Genomic DNA, 24,534 nt, shown 5'->3' on the forward strand with positions numbered 1-24,534 from the left:
CACATCAGCATAATGAGTTGTGATGTTGAAGGGAAACAACCACAAGTCTGATCAGAAAAACACCTAGCATCCTGTCTGGCTAGGTGTCCGAAGAACATGAAGAGAATTATTCCTAACAAACATTAAACCAAAGTCACTGGCTCCCAATTGGGAGCATGACAGAAGATAAAGCCTGTGACCATACAAAAAATTGTAGATGATCTGTGGCTTGGACCTTCTTCTGTAGCTTTTTTGGATGGACCTAGTTTTCATTTGATTTAGATTTCTAACCAAACTTTTCATACAAGCCAACTTAAATACAGGGTATTTCCTTTTAGTTTGTTGGTACAAAAGAACCAAAAGACATTTACTATTTATACTCTGACAAACAGAACATCAGCTAGGTCCCTACATCCCTGCTAGACAGATAACTGTTCCTATTTTCAATTCATACTGGAGAAAAAATACCCTAGAACATGCTCAGGAAATACTGTCTTTGAATTCAGTTTGCCCAGGATTAAGTTCCGAGTTCACATGTCACCAGTCCATCTGCCTCTCATTTTTTGTGGGTCATAACCGTACTCTGGAGAGAACAATGTATTCCTCTGTCTACATCTGCTTTACAGCTGCAGGGGTTTCATGCTACTAGATTTCTTTTTAGAGTTACATCTCATGTTTGACTTCTGTCACAAATTTGGGAATTATTCATTCAGGCACGTAAACACAGTCAGTGTATAGTTAAATTTCCAGCATTACTTTTTCTGTACTTTTTTCCTGTTGCTGACAACACCTTGTTAAAAGAGAAAAAGGCATTTATCTAAATATTGTTTTCTGTTGCTTCTTTCTTTCATTGTTTTCTAGTGGAAAGAGTAACATTTAGAGGAAAAAAAGGAATTATTATTTTTCTAATTGACTTTGCAAGGTGGAGGACAAAGGAAAATATTGGAACTGCCACCTATTTCACTGAAAGGGATTGCATTCAGAGCTTTGTAGTGGTAGGGTTTTCTACCAGCTCTACCACATGGGGATTGTTAGGGTTTTTTTAAAGAGAAGCATTGTTATCAATTTGTTGGACTGTGCCCGTCTTTCTTTTATCTGAATTTTCAGTCTTCATGTCTTACAGAGAAAGAATTGCCAATATTTTTGTTTTCTTTCTTCCAGCCTCTACAACTTGACTGTGACCTCTGTGCCATTGTTTCAAACTCGGGACAGATGGCTGGCCAGAAGGTAGGAGCCGAGATAGACAAGTCCTCCTGCATATGGAGAATGAACAATGCTCCCACAAAGGGCTATGAGGAGGATGTTGGGAAGAGGACAACCATAAGAGTGGTCTCTCACACAAGCGTGCCTCTCCTACTCAAGAATCCTGAGTACTTTTTCAAAGAAACCAACAACACGGTTTATGTGATCTGGGGACCTTTTCGAAACATGAGGAAGGATGGAAATGGCATTGTGTACAACATGCTGAAGAAAACTGTTGACAGCTACCCAACTGCCAAAATCTATGTGACAACAGAAAAGCGCATGAGTTACTGCGATGCAGTATTTAAGAAGGAGACAGGAAAAGACCGGTAAGTCCTAAATGTGAAGAACAATTATAATGTTTGACAAAAGATACATGAGAGAAGTCCATGCCGGATGCCAGCTACTAAATGAGTCCCCAGATATGTTTTTAATGGGTTGTTATATGGTTTTGACTGTTATAAGCACTTGATGAGGCAGCAGCTAGGCCCCATTTACCCCACCTACGCTACCTTCTGTTCTTTCCATTTCTGTTGGCTTGAGTCCCAAAAATATTGGATGTCTTCCTGAAACGTTTTCAAAGCTGTGTGTTGTTTTCAGCTCAATTTACTATTGATTAAATTGACATTTTATTTGAAGAGGATAATCCTACACAAACAACAGTTCCAAATGCGCAACCTCAGGATAACTCTGGATATTGTATTTTCTTCTCTGTTGAGATTCACTGTAGCTGTTCTTCAAACGCAAACCTCAGGGTTATGCATTATTTCTATTTCTTGATGAAAATGGATTATCAGTGATACTATAATAGATTTAGGTTTTTACCAGAATTATGCTGAAATTCTATTTTCCATGCCTGAGAATGTGTGTTTATGCTGCTCAAGTGGGCACTGTAAGGAGATGAAAGTGTGCGGGCCACTGTTTTGGCTGGCATGTTCAGAGCAGAAATTGGATTTGTGGAATTAAGACCACAAATTACAGGAATTTGTAACTGAGCTGCAAAAATTCTGATCATCTGTGTTTTGGCATGGAAGAGCACCTGTCACACATACTCAGTAGAGCTAACTAGGAAGGAGTTTCCAGATCACTGCTGCGCCTTATTATTAATTTTTGAATTTGCACAACTTGAATTTGCAGTTGTGAAGGACTGTAGCTATTCTGACCAAATTAAAAACACAGATATTCACAAACAGTTTAACTTAGTCTGAACTTTTGACTTAGCTTTTGAGGTAGAAGAGCTTGTTCTCTCAAACTTCCTTGATTCACTTTGTTATTAAACTGCCAAACTTGGTTAGAGTTGATTTGTCCTTTTTTTGAAACTATTGAAACATAGAGAAAAACTTGCCCCACAGCTTGTTCACCATGCGCACATGTTGCTGCTGTGATTCCGGAGTTGGAGGGAGCTCCTATATGTCATAAAGGTGTCAAGGTTATCATGGCTTCTTTAGTTTAACTGAACAAGCTGATGAACAGAGGCTAATAGAGAAAACACACAAGATCCCTTCTTCAAAAATGCCCTCTAATAATCCAAGTCATCCAGTTTACATATTAATTGAGCTAAATATGATCATGGGTACATTATTGCATTGCTAAACATAAATTTGTTTATATTTATGACTCTTCCATGTTAACAGTCAGTCAGGTCACAGATACTTTACAGTATCAAAATCCTTACTGTGAGACCAGACCTTACTATATCCTATCAAAAAAATCTCATAATCCAATGTCAAAGTATCCTCATCTCCAGCCTAATCCATTCTTCTTCAACAAATTAACACATCTCAAGGTTTTACTATTATGCAGTTAACACAATACAAATGTCAAATGCAGATTGAACTTCTGTTCTCCCAGTGCTTATGAACAAAGTTCTTAAGCAGCCTAATGTCAAAGCGGCCAGATTTCTTTCTCCTTAATCCGTTATCACAACTAAAAGTTTGACATTGCAAACAGGAGCAAACTGTAAAGAGCCTGCCTCACAACCCACATCACATTGTGTTTGCATGTGCCTCCCTTTAACACTGTGAAAAAAACACCACTGCTTCTCACAGTGGCAATTGGACAGCATCCTTGTATCTACTGCAACTTTCATTTTTAGTCCTACTTTTCCATATCAAATACTAAGTAAGTGGTGTTTTTAACATCATTTAGTCCGCTTGTCAGCCAGAAACAAGGGAAACAATTGACATGTCACCAGCCAACACCTTCTGTATCACAAGAAAACATCCTGCAGTTCCCTACTAATCAGGGGACCTCGGTTTGGAAACTGTTTCATTTTCTGTAACATCTTCAATTCACAGGACCCGTCTGCTGTTTCTAGGGAGGGTCATGAGGCTGTTAGAGGTATGTGGCATTTGTGGAAGCAGTAGAGGGAGAGCACAAGAGATTTGTGGGTGATGAAAATAGTTTCACGCGTTGTGCCAGACTATTATGATGCTGAGACAGACTCAGGTTCCTCAGCCAAATATTCCTTCAGTTCCTCGGAGAAACATCAACTCTTGCTTGCAATATTAGATTGAACAGAGGTCTGTTTCAACATGTTCCCAGCAAAAATTCTGGAAGGAAACCAAGTTCAACTCATATTTTAAAATGTACTGAGTGGATTGTAACCACATCTATTTTAGTTTAATCCTAAAATATTGTCCTTATGTACAGTGTATGCTACTAATGCATAGTAAGTTTGCAACAGATTTCTAGTCTGTCAAGCCTTTAATGAGCTTTCTATTTCTACTCTTTGATGTACCATCGTTTTAGGTAATAAGCGGGACTTTTCTGTAGTTTCACCCTGGTGGTGCTCAAGTTTTAAAGGATGTTATGAGAAGCAGCTAACAGGTATGTGCTGCAGTCACTTCTCTACTGCACAAAAGCTCTGGTCCTGCACCGCTGATGTGAGAGCTTCATCCCTGACTTCAGCGAATGCAGGTTCAAAACCCACAGCTTTGGTATTGACAAATGTTTGTTATTGGTTCATGGAAGAAACAAGAAATGTGTCTAAATAATGTCCAACAAAGAAGTTTGTTTATTTCACAATGAAGCAATTTTTAATTCTACAACAGTACAAAATACCCTCTGATATGGTCTATCCAAGCTGGAGAGTTAACCTTGCACATGGTATTACAAATCTGGGGGACAGATGTTCTTTCTGAGAGTCTTCATTAGTGAATCATTTGAGTTCAAGGCGGTGAATACTCATCCACTTTGAATAATTGTTGTACATAAATAATATTCATTACCAGATATTCACAATTTTTCATTAATGCATTTTACTTGGTACTTCCCTAGAGGGAGCTTAAAGCTGGCAGCTTCTTCCAGTACTTCACTGATATTTTTGTATATTATATGTATTGAGTCAAGTGAAAGGATTTAAAGAAACATTAGGTAATTACTAAATGTGGCATCTTTGTATGTACCTCAATCCAGGTAAGTGGTTCTAAAGCCATCTATATCTTTGCCATGCATTAGAAATAGTGCAATATGATATAACAACACTTAATTGGTAATAAAAGAGAAAACTGTAGTCTTCATTAAAGCAGCAGAGCTAATTCTGGTCTGATAAAGTACACTGAACAGCCCTAAATAGGTTTTAATTAGCTGGCACCAAAGCTGTACCACCCTTAGGGGAGGGTAAAATTAATGAAAACTAGCAGCAAATAGATCAATGCTACTGGATATTATTGCCTTAGGTGAAGGTGATGAGGAAGAAAGGAGTGTCTTTTAAGGATCATTTAGAAAACAGTCTGTGTTAAAAGTCACTTTCAAAAAGCAATGATAAAATAAATCTGTGCTAATATCAGTGAAACAGTCTAATGTCATCAAGACTGCAGACTCCATTTGTGTTTATACTACGAACATCTCAGACTCACCGCTCAGCACAGTATGACCGAGCAGTGCCTCTGATGGCGCAGCTCCACATCCCCTCTCAGGGCTGGCAGTGTGCTCAGACCGCTCCTGTCCCACTGCATGTGGAGGATGTTGAGCCCCAGCAAACAGCCAGTAATGCACTTGCTGATACCGCCCAAAGCACAGCTTAACTTGGTGTTTAGAGTCACGCTTCTTATAAATAACTACTGAAAAGAGCCTGCTGAGCTTTGGTGAGGAGATGTATTCTGAGCTCCTAAACTTCCCCTTGAAACACATGAGATAATGTTCTGAATGAAACCCATCCAGTTTGGTAGACAATTGACTTTCCACACACTCTGTCTTAACTCTGACAGCACCCATCCCATACCCAAACATTTCATTTCAATTCAACAATATTATATGGAGATTATTAGCTATACAAGCATGTCTACAGGAGGCAGGTTCACTGAGCCACATTTGCAGTCTCATGGCTATTTCTGCAGGATTTTTGTTAATATCTTGGACAATTCCAAAGAAATGAGATCGCTTTTGTGCTTCTCTTCCAGAAGTTCTTAGTTTCCTCCGTTCATGCCAGATGGTGCTGTGTGTTAGGTTATGAGAAAGCTGTTTTATCATTCAAGGCAGAAAGATGGATCATTCTGATCACTGACTTCTGCACCAAGATTCAAAATTTGGGGGTGTGCTCAACCTGCTATTTTATTCAGTTCTGCTCACTAATTATTTATTACTTTGGTGATATATGAGATCTATATTATATCTCTGTCATTTAGAACTAACAGATTATATTCCTCTAAAATTCGGATTGACACTGTTAGACAACTGCAGCCATCACAGCTTCACCTCAGCTCATATGTGTTTTTTGATGTGTCTCACTAATCTACATGAAGCTGTAGTCTAGTAAAAACGTCATTGAAATGAATAAATGAAATTACATTTTCTGAGGCTCACGTAGCTGCAACTTCTGTTGTTTGGTGATATTCTCTGTGAATTGAGGTAGTAGAGCTGTCAGTGGTGAGAACATCAGAGTTTTACACCATATTTCTGGTTGATGGCTTGAATTAAATAGTATAGTAATGCTATTTCCACTTTTGCACTTGCTTACATACGCGTATTAGTTTCCCTATCAAGGCCATTCAAAGAAAATATAAAATCTTAGCTAGTGTTACGTAATATTTGCAGAAAGCAGTTTTTCATTGGGAAGTTGTGAACATTGACACTGAATCTGGCTCAGAGAATTAGATTTTGGGACTTGGGAAGTACTTCCCATCTGTGCTTTCTATTAACATGCTTTTTCTAAAACAAAAAAATTCTGGAAGGCGAGTAAAAGTTCATTTCATTTTGAAAGGAAAAATGAGCAGTTAGGGAACATCAGCATCTTTAAATTGGAGAACTCTTGAAATAAATGATGAAAGAACTAATTCAGACTGACAGAGGAAATGTATAATGCCTGTTGAAATATTTTTAAGGGCAAAAATGAACTGTAGTTTACATTTTGATATAGTCTTTATCATGATGATGTAGCGTCTGCTGCTACACCGATAAAGTCAGCAAAAAGTTCTGAACTGCCTGTGAGCATCACAGGAAACCCCAAAATATGTGTTTGATGTAGTGACCATTTTTCAGGTGCTTGATGGTGGATCTTTCTTGCACCATTGCTTGGCACTCCATTCTTTCTTTTTATAAAGTAATTCCTTCAAAAAATGCTAATGGATTTGTCCATCTTAATTCATAGAGAGTTTAGTTGCATTGTCAGCTAAGACTGCTTTATTACCTGAAAAAACAAGGGTCCAAAGCATGAAACCTTAATGAAATAAATAGATTTTTCATTATAAAACACTTAAAACCTCAACATCTATTGCTATTTGTGATCAATCACCAGACGGCTAACAACTGTTTAGGGGTTTATATTCACTCTTCCATTTCCTGGTAAAACACCAGTTGTTCCTGAGTGTCCTAGATGTATTCCCTGCAGGTCATTAGTAACTGCATTTATATTTCTTTATGAAGATTTTCCTAATTAAGATGAACATTTTTCTCTATTAGGCAGATGGAACTCAATAGAAGTCATCCGTTTTTTATTAACATGCCAGTAAATGCTGTACAAAGAACCAGCACTTTTGTTAAGAAACACAGCTCCTACTGCATTACACTGATTACACAGTAAAGTGAAACTTTATTAAAAAATATCAATATTAGCAAATATTTTGTGATAAAACTGTGGCTGCATATAGATTGGTGTAGGCTCAGAGACCTATTGATTCTGCGGTGGTTGCTGACTTCAGCCATGGAGTTATTTCTTTTTACCTAACGATTTAAGTCAAGAAATACATAATCAGGATCTATTTTATCTTTGTGCATTTTCACATGTTCTTTGAATTAATCCAACTTCTATTGCTTTTAATTTATCACATCTTCTTTAAGTGCCACTGAATTGGTTTTCTGCTCCTGACAAGCCATATATTAAATCTTTATACAGTGTATGGTATTGTCCTAATTACATGCATACCTTTTCCAGCCTGTCCTTTAACTGTGCTGCAGCATTTATGGTCAAGAGAATATTGCTGATATCTCGCATGAGCAACACTGTGATTGCACAGGTGGATGAGATTCTGCTTTGATTTTTCTCTCATCCCATGAACATACACCTTTTGAAAGGATTGTGTAAGTCAGTGATTCATATGCTAGCAATCCTGGTAGCACTGTGGATCGCAGTGGTTCCAGTTCTTCTGCTGTTGGTGAAGCAAAGGCAGAAGACTTGGAGGGAAAAATTAGCAAAAGCATAGATGTTGAAAGAAGCCTTTCGTGGTCATAGAAGCTTCACTGGATCATCTTCCATAGCTCAATGTTTTTGATTTTTCAAATCACAGTGTTTAAAATAGACCTTGATTTTCCTAAAGGAGCTTAAAATTTTAAAGGAATAGAACTAATTTTTTTAAAAAATCAAGAAATTAATCTATTTTTTTTAACTCAACCTTGGTGCCAGCTGAAATAGTTGTCTTTAAAAACACAGAGTGATTACCACTGAAGTCTATACTTATCACTAGTTGTCACACAGCAATACTTTTCTAAGATATATTAAATAGATTAGAAAATAAACGCAATGTTGCTATTACTTTAGTATGATACCTGTTGGTTACTGATAACTGTGGTTTTTCTAATGGAAGCTCCCTAAATTGCACTGAGCCATATTCACAGTGTTTAGCAAAAGACAACATACTACAATCAAACTGCATGAGATGCACTGGGAGATTTTGTGTTACAGAGCTGCTGCTCAAGTGCGGATAGCAACTTTAGGAGGTAGGGAATAAAACACTACAGTGATTTGTTGCTTCAGATAGAGAAGAGTTTCTGTACATCTGTCCACCCACTAGCTAGTAAAACTTACTAGAAAAGACTTTTATAAGAAAAGGTGTATGAGAACTCATTTCAAATATCTCACTGAATGACACCTAGAAAAGATTTTCTTCGCAAAGCTTTGAACAAGTAGGCAACAGAGCAAAAGAAAAACTGTTTCAAAGTAGAAACAGATTAACCTGAACTGATGTTGGAATATTTTACCTTAAAATGTAGAAAGATTAGTAAACAAATACTGCACTGAAGATTTAATTGGTAAGAAATCAAGCCTGTGTGAAATCTCATACACATAGCTGGGAAGAAAACTGGGGGAAAATGGTGAAATTTTGTGTCTCATTAAATTAATTTAGAACTCAGTGTTAACTAGGCGCTTGCTTATGCACACCTTCAATGTGTATTTTTACCCATATAAAAACAAAATATATGTTCTACACTGTTTTATTTATACGTCTGTTATCGTGTATCCCATATAAAGAATTAAGGCTGCAATTTCAGAACAGTGAAACTGTACAGATATATATGTGCACACATGGATTTATAGCGCACGTCTTTGAAGGTAACTCAGGATTCACAGCCACGCTTCTTGAAGAACTTGATGTGCTATTGGGATATGCTACAACCTGCGTTTAGAAAACAATCACTGACTACATTCTATACAGTTCCTGTGATACTCAAATTCTCCGAGCTTTTAACAGTGAAGCAGCTATGCATTTAAAGAGTAACATGCACAAGAGCAGCATGTACAATTTTTCTCAGGCATTCACATCTTCAGCAGGTTTTGGAAGCTATAACACTTCAGAAAAACAACTACAACTGTGAGGGTTTATTATGAATCTTGAGGAGTGTCCTCAAATAGTTTGTCTGACATCTTAGATATCGATCAACGTGTAGCTTAGTTTGGGTGTGAAGGGGAATACTTTTTGATGCAGATGTTCAAAGATTCAGCCATTCTATTTTCATGATTTTGTAAGAAGTTCTTGTTTGTAGTAGCATTCAGTACAGTTGGGACCACATACCAAGAGACACCACTCATCTCAGAACCTGAGCAACCCTGTCCAGTACATTAGTATTCAGTAAACATGCAACTGCAATAGAAGAAAAGGTTTCTAAATGCCCATATTTGTTCTTTGCAAGTTTGCTGTTATTATCCCATCTTGGTCTTTGGATACTTCTTTTTCTTTGTTTTTGTTTTTTAAAGTCGCTCATCCCAGCAAGCATATCCTCTCTGCTATAGTCATACTGGTTACAGAGAGGAGGCATGAACTCTCCGTCTAGTAACATTCTCTACATGACTCATTAAAACTTCCAAAGTACAGGATTTGCTGCAAAACTTTAAAAATTGCTGCAGATGATGTCACTAGTGTAGAATAAGACACAGAGAAAGAAAAGAAAGCGATAGCAGATGAAATCCTAAAAAACAAACAGCATGCTTTTATCTCAACAATAAAAACAAAGATAAATGTCAGAAACATGTGCTCTGTGTTCAGTTTGCTCTCCATATGTTGTTTCAGAGTTTTCCTTGAAGTACATTCATTAGAGATGTTAGTGCTCCTGTCTCCAAAGAGCATCCCAAACATTTTCCATGAGAGCATTTCCAAAAATATTGCAGATATCACTTAAGCCTCAAAATGCCTTTGTGAGGCAGGAATATTTATCGCCTTTTTACAACTTGACTTCCCTGAGAAAAGGACAGTGGGAGAAAGCAGGAGCTATTGCTGTGCAGATATTCATGCCGGTAGGGCTTTCTGAATGTTCTATGCCTACCATGAAGGCATTTCCATCTCTTACAGTGCTAATTTTGGGTTGGAATGGTCTGGAACTGCAAAATGGAACCAATTTCTGCTGCTCTATACTCTGTTTTCAGCCAAACACGGTAATGTTCTGGCGCTTCCTTCAGTGTAAAATTAGCAGTAGTCTCATGATATTTTACAGTCAATCAAGATGTTAGGGAAAGAAAATAATCTGAACAGTATTTGCAAAGCAGTATTCCTCTAAAAGAAGAATTCTAGTTTCAATTTGTTCAAGTATTATTTGATTTCCTATCTTGTGTCCACCCACCTTAGCATTGTCTCCACACCTTCTTCCCATCCATTAAGAAATGTGACTAGCATTTGTCATGTGTACCTTTTATCAAGGGAGAATTGTGTCTTTGCTGGAGCTTAGTGTGGGGGTTTTTTTTGTTTTTTTTTTTTGTTTTTTTTTTTTCTCTCTCTCTCTGTGCTGTTCTGATGACACTGCTGAAATATGTTTCGTATTTGGAGTAGAAGAAAGCAGTGGTCCTTAACTCCTCCAGGCTTATTTCATGGTCTTAAATTGCCTTTACCTTCTCTTCCAAGAAAGCACAGTGTTCAACAGAGTTGGATTTCAGCTCCACTGTACAGATCCTGCCAGGGACTCTCATCTGCAGTGGCATCCCAGAGCCTTCTCACTCCTAGAGGTATTTTGGGTCTCGATCATGGAGTGCCTTGCGGATATGAAACTTCATTTAACTTTATAATGTATATCCTCAGGATATCCTCACGCTTTACGTACTGCTTAGACCTGTCTAAGCACTGGTGGCTTCCTGCCAAGCTACACTGCTTTGCTTGGTTAGGAGAAAGGCAATGAATGAATGAGTAACTAAGGCCAGTTCATTGTTTAACAGTAGGAAACAGAGTACGTCAGGCAATATTTCTGGATATGGTTTAGGATGGTACTCAGGGATGATAGATTCAGGGAAGGCTTATTCCAGTTTCACTTCCAGGCTTTTAATTCTGGATCACTTAGAAGTTTTTCTCTGTTTTTGAAATAATAACCATGGCTTTCATATGTATTTGACCAGTTTCAGGATAGCAGTAGCAAAAGCAGCTCCATGTTTTCCTTAAACTTCTTCTGCCTGTGTACCAGGACTGAGACTGGCATATATTATAAATATTTTCTTCATTATTACTTTACATTTTTCCCTGAGGCTATCATATTGATTTCAAAACCATGGTCATCATTATACTAAAATGGTGGCATTAATACATTGGTCTCTGTGGGTAGATTATAATAGAAAGTTTCAAAATAATTGCCCACTAATATGAGAGGTGGAAGTATGTATAGTATTATATTGCCTGTAATGTAACCATTAAAATAACAATTATGTGATAATGAAAAGACTTGTTATGCTTTAGTTTATCTTTACATAATGTTAATAGCTAATGAAAACAGGGACGATTATATCTAATTACATTTTACAATACTATTGCACTTCCTGGAAAGAGAACATTTTGCACAGAATTGCAGATTTGCATGGTTCAGTAAAGTTTGTGTCCACTCTGTATGTACTTCAAAATATGACTATTTTAAAACCAATGGCTACAAGTTCTTTTTTATCAAATGGTACATACAGTCTTCACAAAGAACATTTTTGAAATTAAGTTATCAGAGGTAGTCAAATCTTGCAACACGGCTCCATTGAACAAAAATTTTAAAATAATTTTAGGTCCTTTAGGTTTGATGTGTTAAAAAAATGAAGGTAGCTTGACACTAAGTCAATCAGTAGAATACCGTCTCTCTGTAGGTGAATGAGAAATCTTATAGAATCATAGAATTGTTGAGGTTGGAAAAGACCTTTAAGATCATCGAGTCCAACCGTTAACCTAGCACTGCCAAGTCCACCACTAAACCATGTCCGTAAGCACTACAGCTACCCATCTTTTAAATACCTCCAGGGATGGGGACTCAACCACGTCCCTGGGCAGCCTGTTCTAGTGCCTGATTACTCTTTCAGTGAAGAAATATTTCCTAATATCCAACTTAAAGCTCCCCTGGCGCAGCTTGAGGCCGTTTCCTCTTGTCCTATCGCTTGTTACTTGGGAATGTATGCATTATCATCTGTGGCAATTGTGCTTTAGTATTGTCTACTACTGAGTAGTACTGTCAGCCATGTGAACAAGTTCCTTTTCTATTGTATCCAGAGGTGGAACATGCAAGAACAAATAGAAAAACAGTGCTTTGACATGGATAAAGAAGCCTCTCATTTTGTATGTTGGGATATTGAGCTCAAAGTTAAAAGTGCTTGTTTGGGAATGCATACATAGAGCTCCCAAATTATCTTAATGGCAAGAACATTAATTAGAAGTAAGACATTTTGGTATTGTATATCCAGATCAGACTACACTGACTTTTAAAAATGCAGTAAGATTGTCCCCCAGTTTTCAATACTTAACATATTTTCAAAATGTAATGACATGGTTGAGTGTTACCTTTAAATGCCAATCTTATGCATGTGGGAATTATATAATCTAATCCATTTCACTCCAAAACAGAATTAAGAGATATCAATTAAGCAGTTATGAACTAGGCATTAAAAATATAATTGCATTGATTTTTCTAGGTATTATACCAAATGACATCAATAGAAAATGTCTTTAGTCTAACAGTGTGATATTTAATTAGTTTATGTTAATTGCCTACATTTCAGAAACAAATGGCTTGATTTCTTCATTCAATGAATGAATGAATGACTTGGCCTTCTGCCAGTCCTCCATTGCCCAATGTCCTATCCTCTGTATACCCAGGGAACGCTCTAGACCTGACTGGGAGGTAAAGATGGTGATAGAAGGGGGTGAGGAGAGCCACAGATACAGCTGGCCGCCTCACCGCTGCCAAAAGTCCATGGCTGCCTGGCCTCCCTGCCAAGGAGGTGCAGAAGCCTTTCCCATCAAGGGGAGGGGATTGTGGACTTCCACCTTTCTACCACATTCCCTGCTGCTCTTGCCCATAGCCGATGGGAAGGCTAAGGCATCTTCAGGCTGCCAGGGTGGGAGTGCTACAGAACAGAGTGAGGCCAGAGGCCAACTGAGTAGTTTGGTGCATCCACCTACTGGGTTGTCTCCTTGGAGGCGACAGTTCTCGTATCTTTGCAAAGGTAGGGTTTAATTTTCTGTTCCAGTGAGCTAAATGGTGGGTTGAATTTGTGAGCCACAGTGTACATGGTTGTATGGTGGTGTTCAGAGCCTGGTTACTGAGTCTCTGTTTGGATGCCAGGAGAGCCGAGTACCTACTAAGGCATATGCTGTCTGTGAGGCCTGAGGCCTGGCCCCAAGCAATTCCTGAAGCATTTCAACTTTTGTGCCTTCTCCTTGCGCCCATCTCAGACTCTTCTACTTGGATTAGCTAACTCAAATCACAGGCTGTATTGGTGTCATTGTACTTTGGTCATAAACTCTTCCTTGTTCATGTTTCTTTTTAATGGGATGCTTGTTTCCATTTGGCATGTTTCTTGCTTTCCTTCAAATATTTTTTTCCTTCTCTATCATTACTTTACTGAAGTTTTCCACGTTTTTTCCTCTTTGATTTCCTGCCGCATTGTTTTTAACTATGTCATCTACATAGCTTTCTTCTTTCAGCCTTTTGTCCTTTTATTGTGAAACGTATTGCCTCAAACACACCTCCTGTTTTCGGCACAACTTCTTTTAAAACATCTCACAAACCTGCAAGCTATCTGGTGAAGAACATCTCTCCCCTCTGTGCCCTTGCCCTTGCCCTTGTGCCTGCTCTTTCACTTGAATCCTGGAGCAGAACACCTGAAAGTCTGATCTGGAATTGCAGATCCCAACTCAATACATCCAGTACTTAAAACAAAAACAAAATATCACAGTGGGATGTAAAAGCTGTGCATGATTATTTATTGATGATTGCTGGTTACAGCAATTAAAACAGCAGGGAACTCAGATTTTGATCAGAAACCAAGCGATTTTTCTGTGCACTTTTTATTGTAAAATGAGAACATAATATAAACCCATTGTGCTCATGTGGTTAAATGCTAAGCTCTGGCACGATCTGCTGTATGAACAATGCATGTTCCCTGTTACATGAGTATGTAGCTCTGTATATGCAAGCTCCAGGCTTGGAGCTGTAACACAGCAATTTATATATATGTACATATGCAACCTATCACACATGCTTCATATCCATGCTCCAGTGTCCCAAACGCCCAGCACAATGATTTCAGTGTGAAAAGCAAAGGGATCTGGAGTGTGGCTGCCCGACTGGAGCTGGGACAGCCTTGCTGTGAGCTTCCAGCACAAGAGCTGTTCACAGCGACTCACTTCACATGCTCCAGAGTGTCAGCAATGAGTGAGATCCATGTGGTTTGTTTTGGCTTTTTGCAAATACTTTTCAATTACGACAGTACAAGATAGCAAGACTGGCAGTGACTTTTAGGTCTTTATGTGCTACAGATATAATTTATTTGCTTTTAGTTTTTGTAACATCACCAACTGCTAAGGGAATTGATGTTTAATATGTTTCTAAAAAAGTAAAACTAAAGTATAAATAAATAATGCCTGGTTTATTAGTCCAGGTGTTTTCAGCATTGCTGAGAGTGGTTTGATGACAGCCACCACCACTATCAGAGGAAAAAAAACCCTGATTTCTCAGTGATTATCATCATTATAATAAACCATAATTGAAAGATTACAAAATTGATTCTTTTAAAAATTAATGTTGGATGAGTGAGCAGGCTCTGTGGCATTCGGATTTTTTCAGTGGAAGGAAAATGGCTTGTTTTATTTCCTCACAGAAAACTGCTGATTTTCAAACAATCACATTAGAGAAAACAGTTCCAGGGGGTTACAGGAGACAACAGACCTATGTCATTATGCTTTACCCTTTCCTGATGGGTTCGGAGAAGAGCCAGAAACAAAAGAAAGTTACATTCATTATTGAGAGTGCCTTGGGAAAATCTGTTTGGCCAAGCAATTTTGCATGAAACGAGCAAGGAAATATTTGACTGCAAAGAACATAAACTCCTTCCATCAATACGCAATTTTCTGGATCCATTTGTCCAAATGATTATTAAGAACAGTTTCTAAATTTGCAGTGCTTTACAACTTCAAAGGGCTGTGAAAGCATTAACTAGTTAAATGGATGGAAGTGTTTTTTAATAAATAAAAAAAAAAAGACCAAAGTCAGTTGTAAGACAATTTAAAGTGCAAAGTATTGAAAACAGCAGGAAACCTGAGGACCTGGAATAGCAATCATACAGTACCATCCGCCCCAATCAGGAAAGTGGAAACCACAGATTTATCTTTGATGATTTCCTGTAAATATGCCCTTTGAGGACAGATTGCCCTGCCCAGTCTTGTGGAAAAAGCTCAGAGTTACATCTCTTCTCGCCACAACATATGGATCTCAGCAAGTCCTGCTTCTCTATTTCCAAAGTCATTCCTCAGGTGGAAAAGTCCGAGCAAAAAAGTAGTGAAATATTTTTGCAAAAATGTTGGTTAGCATCCTTCAAACCTGGTTGGTTTGACCGGAAAACAACTTTCTGAGTTTTTTTCTCCTGGCCATTTTCTTCAGTAAGGTTTGCCTAGTTTTCCAGACCTTCTGCTATCCTAGTGGAAGGGGTTTTATTGATGTTTTCCTTCACTTCAGAATACCATGTCTCACTTTTCCCTAGGATGCAGCAGTATAAATAGCTTTGCTCCCTCTAAATGTGTAGCAGTGGGTACCAAGGGCTGGGGAAGGTACGTTTGGGTCTCTCTAGGAGTGCTCCCAGCCGCACACTCTGTGAAGGACTATGTCTGCTTTGTGACATTGTTAGCAGGATGGCTGTTCTGTGTTTCGGGGGTGGCTAGTGCAGACATGGGGGTCTGGGATTTCTTCCTCACTACCTCTTTGTAACACTTTGCCTCTTCTGATGTTGTGTTATTGGGTCTGGAGGGCTGGGATCCAGGCTGCAGCCAGTAGTGTTGCATCTTGGTAGCTTGGGGTTTCCAGTCAGTGCTACGTCCCACATTCATGAGACACAAACATCAAAGAAGCCCAAGAAATGGAGGTTTGCCGTGGCTTATTCTTTTGCCATATATATCCTGAAGAGAGCCCATGCTATTCCATTGTAAAGCTGATGTTTACACACCATTTCACAGTGTCCAGATAGTTTGCAGTCTCTGAAGAAGTTTTCTGTGCTTGAATTTACAGTAGACATATAATCTACCACATTTCATATGTATGCTCTTACTTGATGACAACCTCCTACTGGCCTTATGCAATGTTTTATTAAATAGAGGGACAGCCTGTCTTCCTTCCCAAGACTGAAGCCAGTGTTCTTCCTCCAGTTAGATTTCATTAATAATATTTAGCATTTCATATTACATATCATCCACAGACCTTAAAGCACTGCAGGACGTTAAATCAGCTTTAGTTTCCCCATTTTCCTGATTGTAAAACTCATGCAGGGAGTCATTTGTCAAGCTGTGCGCAGGTATCATTCTGCAAGCCTACGGCAGAGCTATGAAGATATCCTTCACTTGGCGTTCCCAAATGGCCCCTGATGCACTACCCTGACATTCAGAAAGCACGAGGGTGTATTCTTGCCTATGTAAGTTGATGCTTACCTGGGAGGGAGTCCTGGATGACCAAGTGACGATCAAACCCTCAAACCCATATCAAGTGTGTTTTTATGAACAGGCAGGAGTGGAACTTCCTAAGTGAATTCACTAGAAATTGCACATTTCCTAAAATTCTGTATGACTAGACCCAGCTCTTGTGTCTTGGCCTCTGTGCAAAGATAGGCTCATATTGCTCAGCTGAACCTTGTTTCAAGATCGCACTTTGCAGGGAGAGGGGTGGTCATTAGATTTGGGAAGGAATCTTACAAGACGTGTTGGAGCACTCCACATCTGAGCAGTTGCATTCCTGCCACTTTCCAGCAGTCAGCACTGCCCATCAAAGAAAATTGCTAAATAGCTCTGCTACATCATTCTTCATTTGCATTAGAAATGGCTCTAAGCAATAACAGAATTACAGCCAAAAAGTGCCAGCACTTTATAATTCATTTATTTGATTTAATATATAGAGGTACCTATTTGAAACAGCATTTACTTTTCTTGAGCTCATCATAAAACCCTCTCTGAATGGAAGTGTTTAAGGTAATGATGACTCGGATTAATTCCCTTAGAACAGCATGACTGGAATCAGATACACTGCTTCTCTTTTCATTAGGCATGTCTGAGCTGCTATGAGTGATCTTACAGCATGAGAGGAATGAAATTAGCTGAAGAAAACCTGATGAAAATAGTCCACAATATGCTGCTATTCTTTTTACACAACATGGTAAACTGTGAGCTCAGATGCCTTTGCAGTGGCACTCAGATAGCATTCATAGAACCTGATGCAAACTTTCATTTCAGGAAAGGTGGAAAAGCCGTGCTTGCTGTGTGCTGCAGATTTCCCTTCACCTGCACTGTGAATCGAACAGTGTCACAGCTTTCTCAGCCAGTCATTACCACCTTCTTCCCCGCTCCTCACTGACACCAAATCCCTGTAAATCCAAGCCTGGTCTGAACAGCGGATCTTTAATCTGGTTTTCAACATGCACATCCCCCACCGAAGTCAGGAGGTCAGATGTCGTATTGCACTTTTGTTCACAGACGGGATTGCTACATGGGATGCTGCATCAGGAGCTGGTTTCTCTCTTCAAAGTGAGGAAGATGTTTCAATTAGTTCTAGGAAATTTGAGAGCTGGCAGCTAAGTTTTGCCAGTGTTTTATTCCTGTTTACCTTTCTTGATCGCCAGTAATGACTGTTTATAATCAGTGAATGTGGCACAAATATAGGGAAAAACAGTTTCCAAAGCACCTCCTTGACCAAATAGCCTGTATTACATCTGAAAATGAAACAGTTCCCTGAGTAATTTAGGCATCATGATTTTTTTTTTTTTTTTTTTTTTTTCCTACTGAAGTATCTGGAATTCCCATGAAATGCCTAGAAAGCAGAATTGGGAACACCACTGTAGGATGTTTTCATTAGTTGAAGAAGCAGAGATTTTCTGGTTACATTTGTCTAAATCTCTTGTGCAGTTTTTCCTAAACGTGATTATGAAGTTCTGCATGATTGCTGGCGTTGCAGGTATCTTAGTATTATAAAATGCTGGTAGTAGCAGTAAACGGATACAGATATGCTGGGAATATACTGAAGATTGAGGTTTTGCAGTATATCCTGTCCATGTCTAAAAGTAATGTACTCCAATGTCACAGCAGAACAATGCATTTAAATATCTAGATACTATATTTTAAGCAGAAAACATTGTTTCTAATGTCTTGGTCTCTCTGCCCATTCATTCCTTTTCAGGCTATCACAAAGTGTATTTTGAGAGTGTGATATGAACATTCCCTGCTTGCTGCAACTACAGACAACAATTTCTCTTGCATGCAATCAGCCAACTATTAATTAATGACTTTCTGTCCCTGTAAACTGGGATTAGATTCCTGATCTACTTTGGCAAGTTGTAGCCTTCTTACTCTCTGAAAATCTTAACCTATGTGTAAATAGCTTGAATAATTTGAGTGCCCATAAAAGTGACAGACTAATGTCATACGCCAGAACCTGGTAAAACCTTTCCAGTTCTGTGAGTTTGCATCAAACCCAGTTCACTGTAACGCTGCTGTCCCAGGCTTTGGCTTCTCTCCTGAGCAAACATTGCTGCTCCAACTAATGTAAGCTGGTCTTTTACCATGTGCGTGAAGCACTGCCACGGACTGGTGGAACCTTATAGTTCCACCAGTTTGTCTAATCTAGATCTGACCTTAAGTCTCTGGGGTAAAAGACTGGTATAATAAACCAATGTAGAGGTTAATTGTTCAGAAATATTTTAAAACATTTTGAAGAAATCTGCAGTAGCAATATATACGGTTCAGTCGTTTCTTTAAAAGTGAAAGACTCCAAAGTGTAACTCAATCTCTGATGTGCAAAAGCAATGAATTGAAAGGAGTGGGTAGGAAGGCAATGCCATACAGAGAATCTCAGTTGAAAAACACCTGAGAAAATACTGTTCAAAGTCAAAGTTACAAAGTGCATGCTTTTCTACTGAGGACCGAACCTATTGGTTTCAAATTAAAGGCTCACACAAAAGTTATATCTGCTGTGTCTAATATGCAGTAATTGATTCTTCTAATTCCTAGGGGATCCCTCTCTATTTAAAGTACAATTGAACTCCAGATTACAATGTGACAGTTTAAGAAGTCATATCAGCCTAGCACTGAGCGGTACCAAGTGGGCTGCAGATGCACGCGGAAAGTTTAGAGCCTTTTCACTTCTTTGTTTTGTGCCCTTCGGATACTCAGTAGTCTGATCAACAGACTTTCCCACCTTGTACTTAATAGATGCTTTCATTTCTTACATTCCTGTGCATGGCAGCAGAACAGAAGAATTCAAAATGGTATGGTTTGCTTTTATTCAGACTGGCTTATGGGTTGGGCTTTCTTTTTTGCTTTCTTGTCTGATTCCTGAAAAAATCACCTGTAATCACCCATGTCATATCAAGGCTAATACAATAGCCTGATGTTCATTGTTGTTTGAATGAATTTTCAGGAAAAAGTTAGAATTCTGCTGCACCATTACCTTACCTATCAGAGGAAAATGTATTTATAAGCCTCTGTGTGGAAGATTATATGAAGATAAGTTGTATCTCATCATGTGATCTGCACCATTATGGATTATGGAAGTACTGGCCTTACCGAATCAGTTTTTAGCATTATTAGTGGCCCTAACTGTAGTCGTCAGTTCTACAAAAGATTCTGGCTGTAACTAACAAACTGTGTGTATCTGTATTTGTAATGACTGTCTTGATAGTTTCACATATCAGTTCAATAAAACATCTTCCACTCAGGGGAAACATTTGGGCAGGAATATCTCAGTGACATCCTTGCCATTCCCATTACCATCACTACACACTCAGAGCAATATAAGTTTTAAAAATTGATTGAGTGTGTATTTACAACATAGATCATGAGACATGTTTTTTTAATGGTGAGAAACTCCCAATGATGCATTCTGTGATCTCTAGCATTGATTTGGTTTCTTTGATTTTAGTGCTACAGAATACAGTCATAAAACTTTTAGACCCTTAATGTCATAGGGTGCAGCTTCTTGACACAGAATGCTAATGTAAAAGGAGATAGCTACTGCAGGCAAGAGCTCCCAACCCAGTAAAAACCAAAGGCTTGCATTAAACATAGTTAACTGACTGCATTTGTATTCTTAACATATTAAATATAAAATATGGAGCACTTCATTGAAATGACATAAGGTTGAGATGTAAAATCCCTAATGCAGGTAGACTTTCAGTGGGTCACTTTGGCAGTGTGGAGGATAGACATTTGGTTTAGGTAGTTCCCTCACCTCCCTTCAGGCAGTTTGCAGTAAGCATCTCTGAAAAGTATTTTTCTGAAAGAGCTGTCTAAAGATAGGTGAAGCAAATTTTCTGCCCCTTCTCTGATGACTAAAGAGAGTCTAGATGCCTGACCTAGACACTTAACTCTTCATTTGCAAAAGAAAGTGAGGTAAATTGTGTTTAAGTGTCTTCTGTTTATGTGTCATATCTTCTAATATGTATGCGCAGCTGCTTAGTGTGCTGTTGTACTTAGTTCAAGGTTTTGGTAAAGGCATAAGAGAGGTGGTATCTTTCATGTTCTTAGTACAGCAGAAAGTTCGTCTGCTATATCATACTCTTTTCGGTCTGGTTGCCATCCTGGTTCTTAAAAATTACTTATTTCTGGCAACATAAAGCTGGGTCTGAAAATGAATTCCACCCTGGGACAGAGGAAAAAAATTACTTGGATAAGTGAGTGAGAGATGTACCAAGAAAAATGTAGAAGTTTGGGCAGAGAGCTGGAGTGCCTTTTCCAAGTGTAGGAATAATAACTGTTAAAGTATTTTTCCATCTAAGTGGTTATTGTGAACAATATCGGGAAGCTTTTAATTGTTATACAAAAGTCCTACAAACATCCTAGATGTATTATAGTTCACTTGGATATAGAAAAGCCTTGACATATCTCACTGCAGTGAGATTACTGTCCAAAGTTATCTGGAATCCTTCCAGTGCAAAAATTGAGTTTAGAAATGGCTGAAATTGCTTTGTTCTCGTTCTGTAGTGACTGAACTCAGCTGGGACATTCAGGCCAACGGTACTGTGGACTTAAGTATGTGAGTATGGTTGGCAGTTTTAGCTGACTGCCTTTTCTTCTGAAATTCATTCCTCCCATTGGCACAATAACATTTGGTCTTCTCAGTTCTTAGAGCATTGGTTGGACACAGACTATTTTTCACTAAATTTGCATTTTCTTTTTTAAGAGAAGAGGAAAAAGCTAATTGTGTTTGTTTGGAGGAATGCCTTTTCTTTGTAACAGGTGGACTGAAGTATCTGCACTGAGAGGTGCGTGTTTGTTTAGGAACTCAGATTGTAAGCCTTTAGTACACCAGTAGATGGATAATTTGGCAACATGAGTGTGGACAGAGCTTGCTTTCTCTGTAGCACATTCTCTCCTGACCTTGTAATCTTACCCTGTGGGATCTGTAGAGCTGTAGCTGGGTCTGACTTGTCTGTGGACTGTTGTGTGACTCTACCTAACACTTAATATTGTTACCTGTTCCCCCGCGGGATGTGGGACCGAGGGCAGAGCAGTGAACTCACTGGAGGGAATGATAGAAAAGAAACTCTCTTGGCAAAGGAGTAAAATACCTTAAGCTGATGTTCGACTGTATTTACAGTGCCTGTTCAGACCTATGTCTCTGTGACTAACCTTTTGTGGCGTCTGCTGTCCAGGAGTGAATTAACTGTCCCATCTGTCGTGAGCAGGTTTCAGCTCTGAATGTTACTATTCCAAACGTTTCCTGCCGCTCACCAGCGCTACAGCTGTTAACAAGAGTGCGCCCGCTGGCCAGGCTGGGGCCTCAGGAAAGGCTTGCAGTAAATCCTCGTGACATCGCTGCCTCCTCTGCACGTGGGCCCAGGACGCCCTACCGCCCGCCCCCTCACGATATAGAGCCATTGCTGGGTTGTAGCAGCCCCGCGGATGGCAGCTGCCCCACAGTAGTTGGGGGTGCTTGAATCTCCATCACCTTCCCATGCTTTCGGGAGCTTCAGGTGTTGCCACAGTGGTAGGGTAGTCGAATGGAGGGGATCCAGCTCTAGCAGGCTGTCTGTCATTGGTCCAGCTGTTCACAGCTGCTCTACAGCTGATTGAAAAGGCATTTACTCCCCTCATGTGAATAACCTTGAGGGATCAGAAAGCCAGTTGTGCAAAGCACATACAGTCAGTGCAAGATGTGTGTCCAGGAGCCATTGCGAGGATGCTGACATTGAGAAGAGCTTGGTGGTGTTTTAGGGACTGGCAGGTAGCTGCAGCAACTCAGGAGAATTTAGAGCTGGTGAGAGGGGTGCTGAGGTTACCTAGCACACAACTATTAGGATTTTAAAAGCTCTGTTTGCGTCTCCTTTCCAGAGCAATACTGAGCACACATCCCCTGTAGTTTTTAGTCTGTCAGTTCATCTGTGAATGGAGCAAACGTTACTTTGATTGTAGTTCATTAGTTCCATCTGGTGCCAGGGTGGGGAATGGAGACCCTTTCTTACCTTACAAAACATTACATACCTTCCCTGCCAAGCTGCTCTACTGAATAATAGCTAGAGCCTGAGGCTAACTCTAAATATAAAGATTCAGAATTGTTTCTCCATTGGTCTTCCCACAGATGCACACTTGGCTCCCTAGATCTGGCCGCTGTCTAAAGACATTAAGACCAACAGTGTTTTATTTAAAGCGGTAGTACACCATATGCAAGGCCAGAGATGCTCTGTGTGATACCCACAAAATTGGGTATCTGTCGGCTTTTTTTCGTTCCCTTTAATCGATAAAAATATGATTTCCCCGTAGTTCAAAGGAAATTGAATTTTCACATTGCAGGGGAAAACAAATACCCTTTAGCATTGCTATCAGTGAATTGGGGCACCAGATGTCTTTTAAACAGGTCCAGCATATTGTCTCTCCATTTCCAAGTCGCTCTTTTATGCTTCTATTTATTGTAGGCAATTATGCTTTGACCCAAAGACATAATCCTAGTGGAATTAAAAATCATGTGTCCTCTTTGTATAAAAAAGCTGAGTCTGATTTTATGGAAAAGAAGTGTAGAGAATGAATCTAATGGGAAATTAGGCAGTAGTATTTGATGACTGTAAATGTATTTATTTATAACAGCTAATCTTGGTGGAAATGAAGAAATAAGATGAAATAATTAACTTTACTATTTATAAAAGAGTCTCTTTTATCCACTGTGAAATGCAGCCACCTCTGGGATGAAATGCAATGGCTGCTAAACAGCATTGAGACATTTAAGAATGAAAGGAAGGAACAAAAGTACATTTGACACAGTGGGCAAAATGCAGCATGGAAGGAAATTATTTCCATGAACATGTTGCCCCTTTTTGTTGAAAACGTATTTTTAACTGGCTCTTGTAATTATTCAAACCGGAATTTGGTCATAAAAGTAAAATGTCTCCGGCCTTGCAAGATGCATTCTGACATTTTTAATAGCTTCCGTACAGAAAAAGCACTGAATTTACAGTAAGAAAAAACACCTACTCTCGGAAAGATAAAGGGCTTCATTTTCCTCTCACAAAGACCAGTTTTACTGATGGTTTCACTGGAGTTATTGCAGACTTAGAACAATGCAAGTGCGGGAGGAATCAGGGCCATCACTCCAGCAGCACCAGGGCAGAGGTAAGAGTGCTGCCTACTGAATTAACAGCCCTTTTCATAAACCCGGGGAATGAAGGAGTAATAAAGAGGTTGGCTGGCTGCTGATGAATTCTCTGACCGTGTGCAGTGTATCCTGGAGCTCCAGTTAAACCTTTATATATCTCAAGAGAGAAAGAGAGCGAATGATATTGTAAAGAGCACTTTGCCAAATAAAATAGAAAGATCCGTGGGATTGTTGCACTATTACAAATGTCAGCACACAATTAGGAGTCAGTTTATATATATAAAATGTTTTACTGAGCTTGTTGAGTGAAGTTTACAGTTTATAACAGGAGACCTACTGAAAGATAAACTACTGCGCCATCTGTGATACACGTACTCAAAAATTCCTCTGCTTAAATTAGATCACTAAATTTAAATACAATATATGCTATTTCACATATAACTATTACCCTCAAATCAATCCACATTCAATCAGTATTATTTAACTTACATGCTGCCTGAAAGTTGGAGGGAGATTGAGTCTTGATAAATTGAAAAAAGGGCAGCAAAGTGATTTTAGTATCTTAGCATCGTTGATTAAATGTGTGAAGCTAAC

General features: G+C 39.0%; 1 protein-coding gene across 1 annotated transcript in view; it reads left to right on the top strand.

The window, feature by feature from the left end:
• Positions 1–1,191: 1,191 nt before the first annotated feature.
• Positions 1,192–24,534, top strand: part of ST6GALNAC3 (ST6 N-acetylgalactosaminide alpha-2,6-sialyltransferase 3) — a gene marked incomplete at both ends in the record, with an annotated part of 71,538 nt that continues 48,195 nt past the window's right edge. The window contains one exon of the mRNA XM_082311542.1: positions 1,192–1,550. Within this exon, the coding sequence (XP_082167668.1) occupies positions 1,192–1,550 (359 nt within the window). The remainder of the gene's footprint in view (positions 1,551–24,534) is intronic.

Source organism: Platalea leucorodia (assembly GCF_965183815.1).
Source record: "Platalea leucorodia genome assembly, chromosome: 5".
Lineage (NCBI taxonomy): Eukaryota > Metazoa > Chordata > Aves > Pelecaniformes > Threskiornithidae > Platalea > Platalea leucorodia.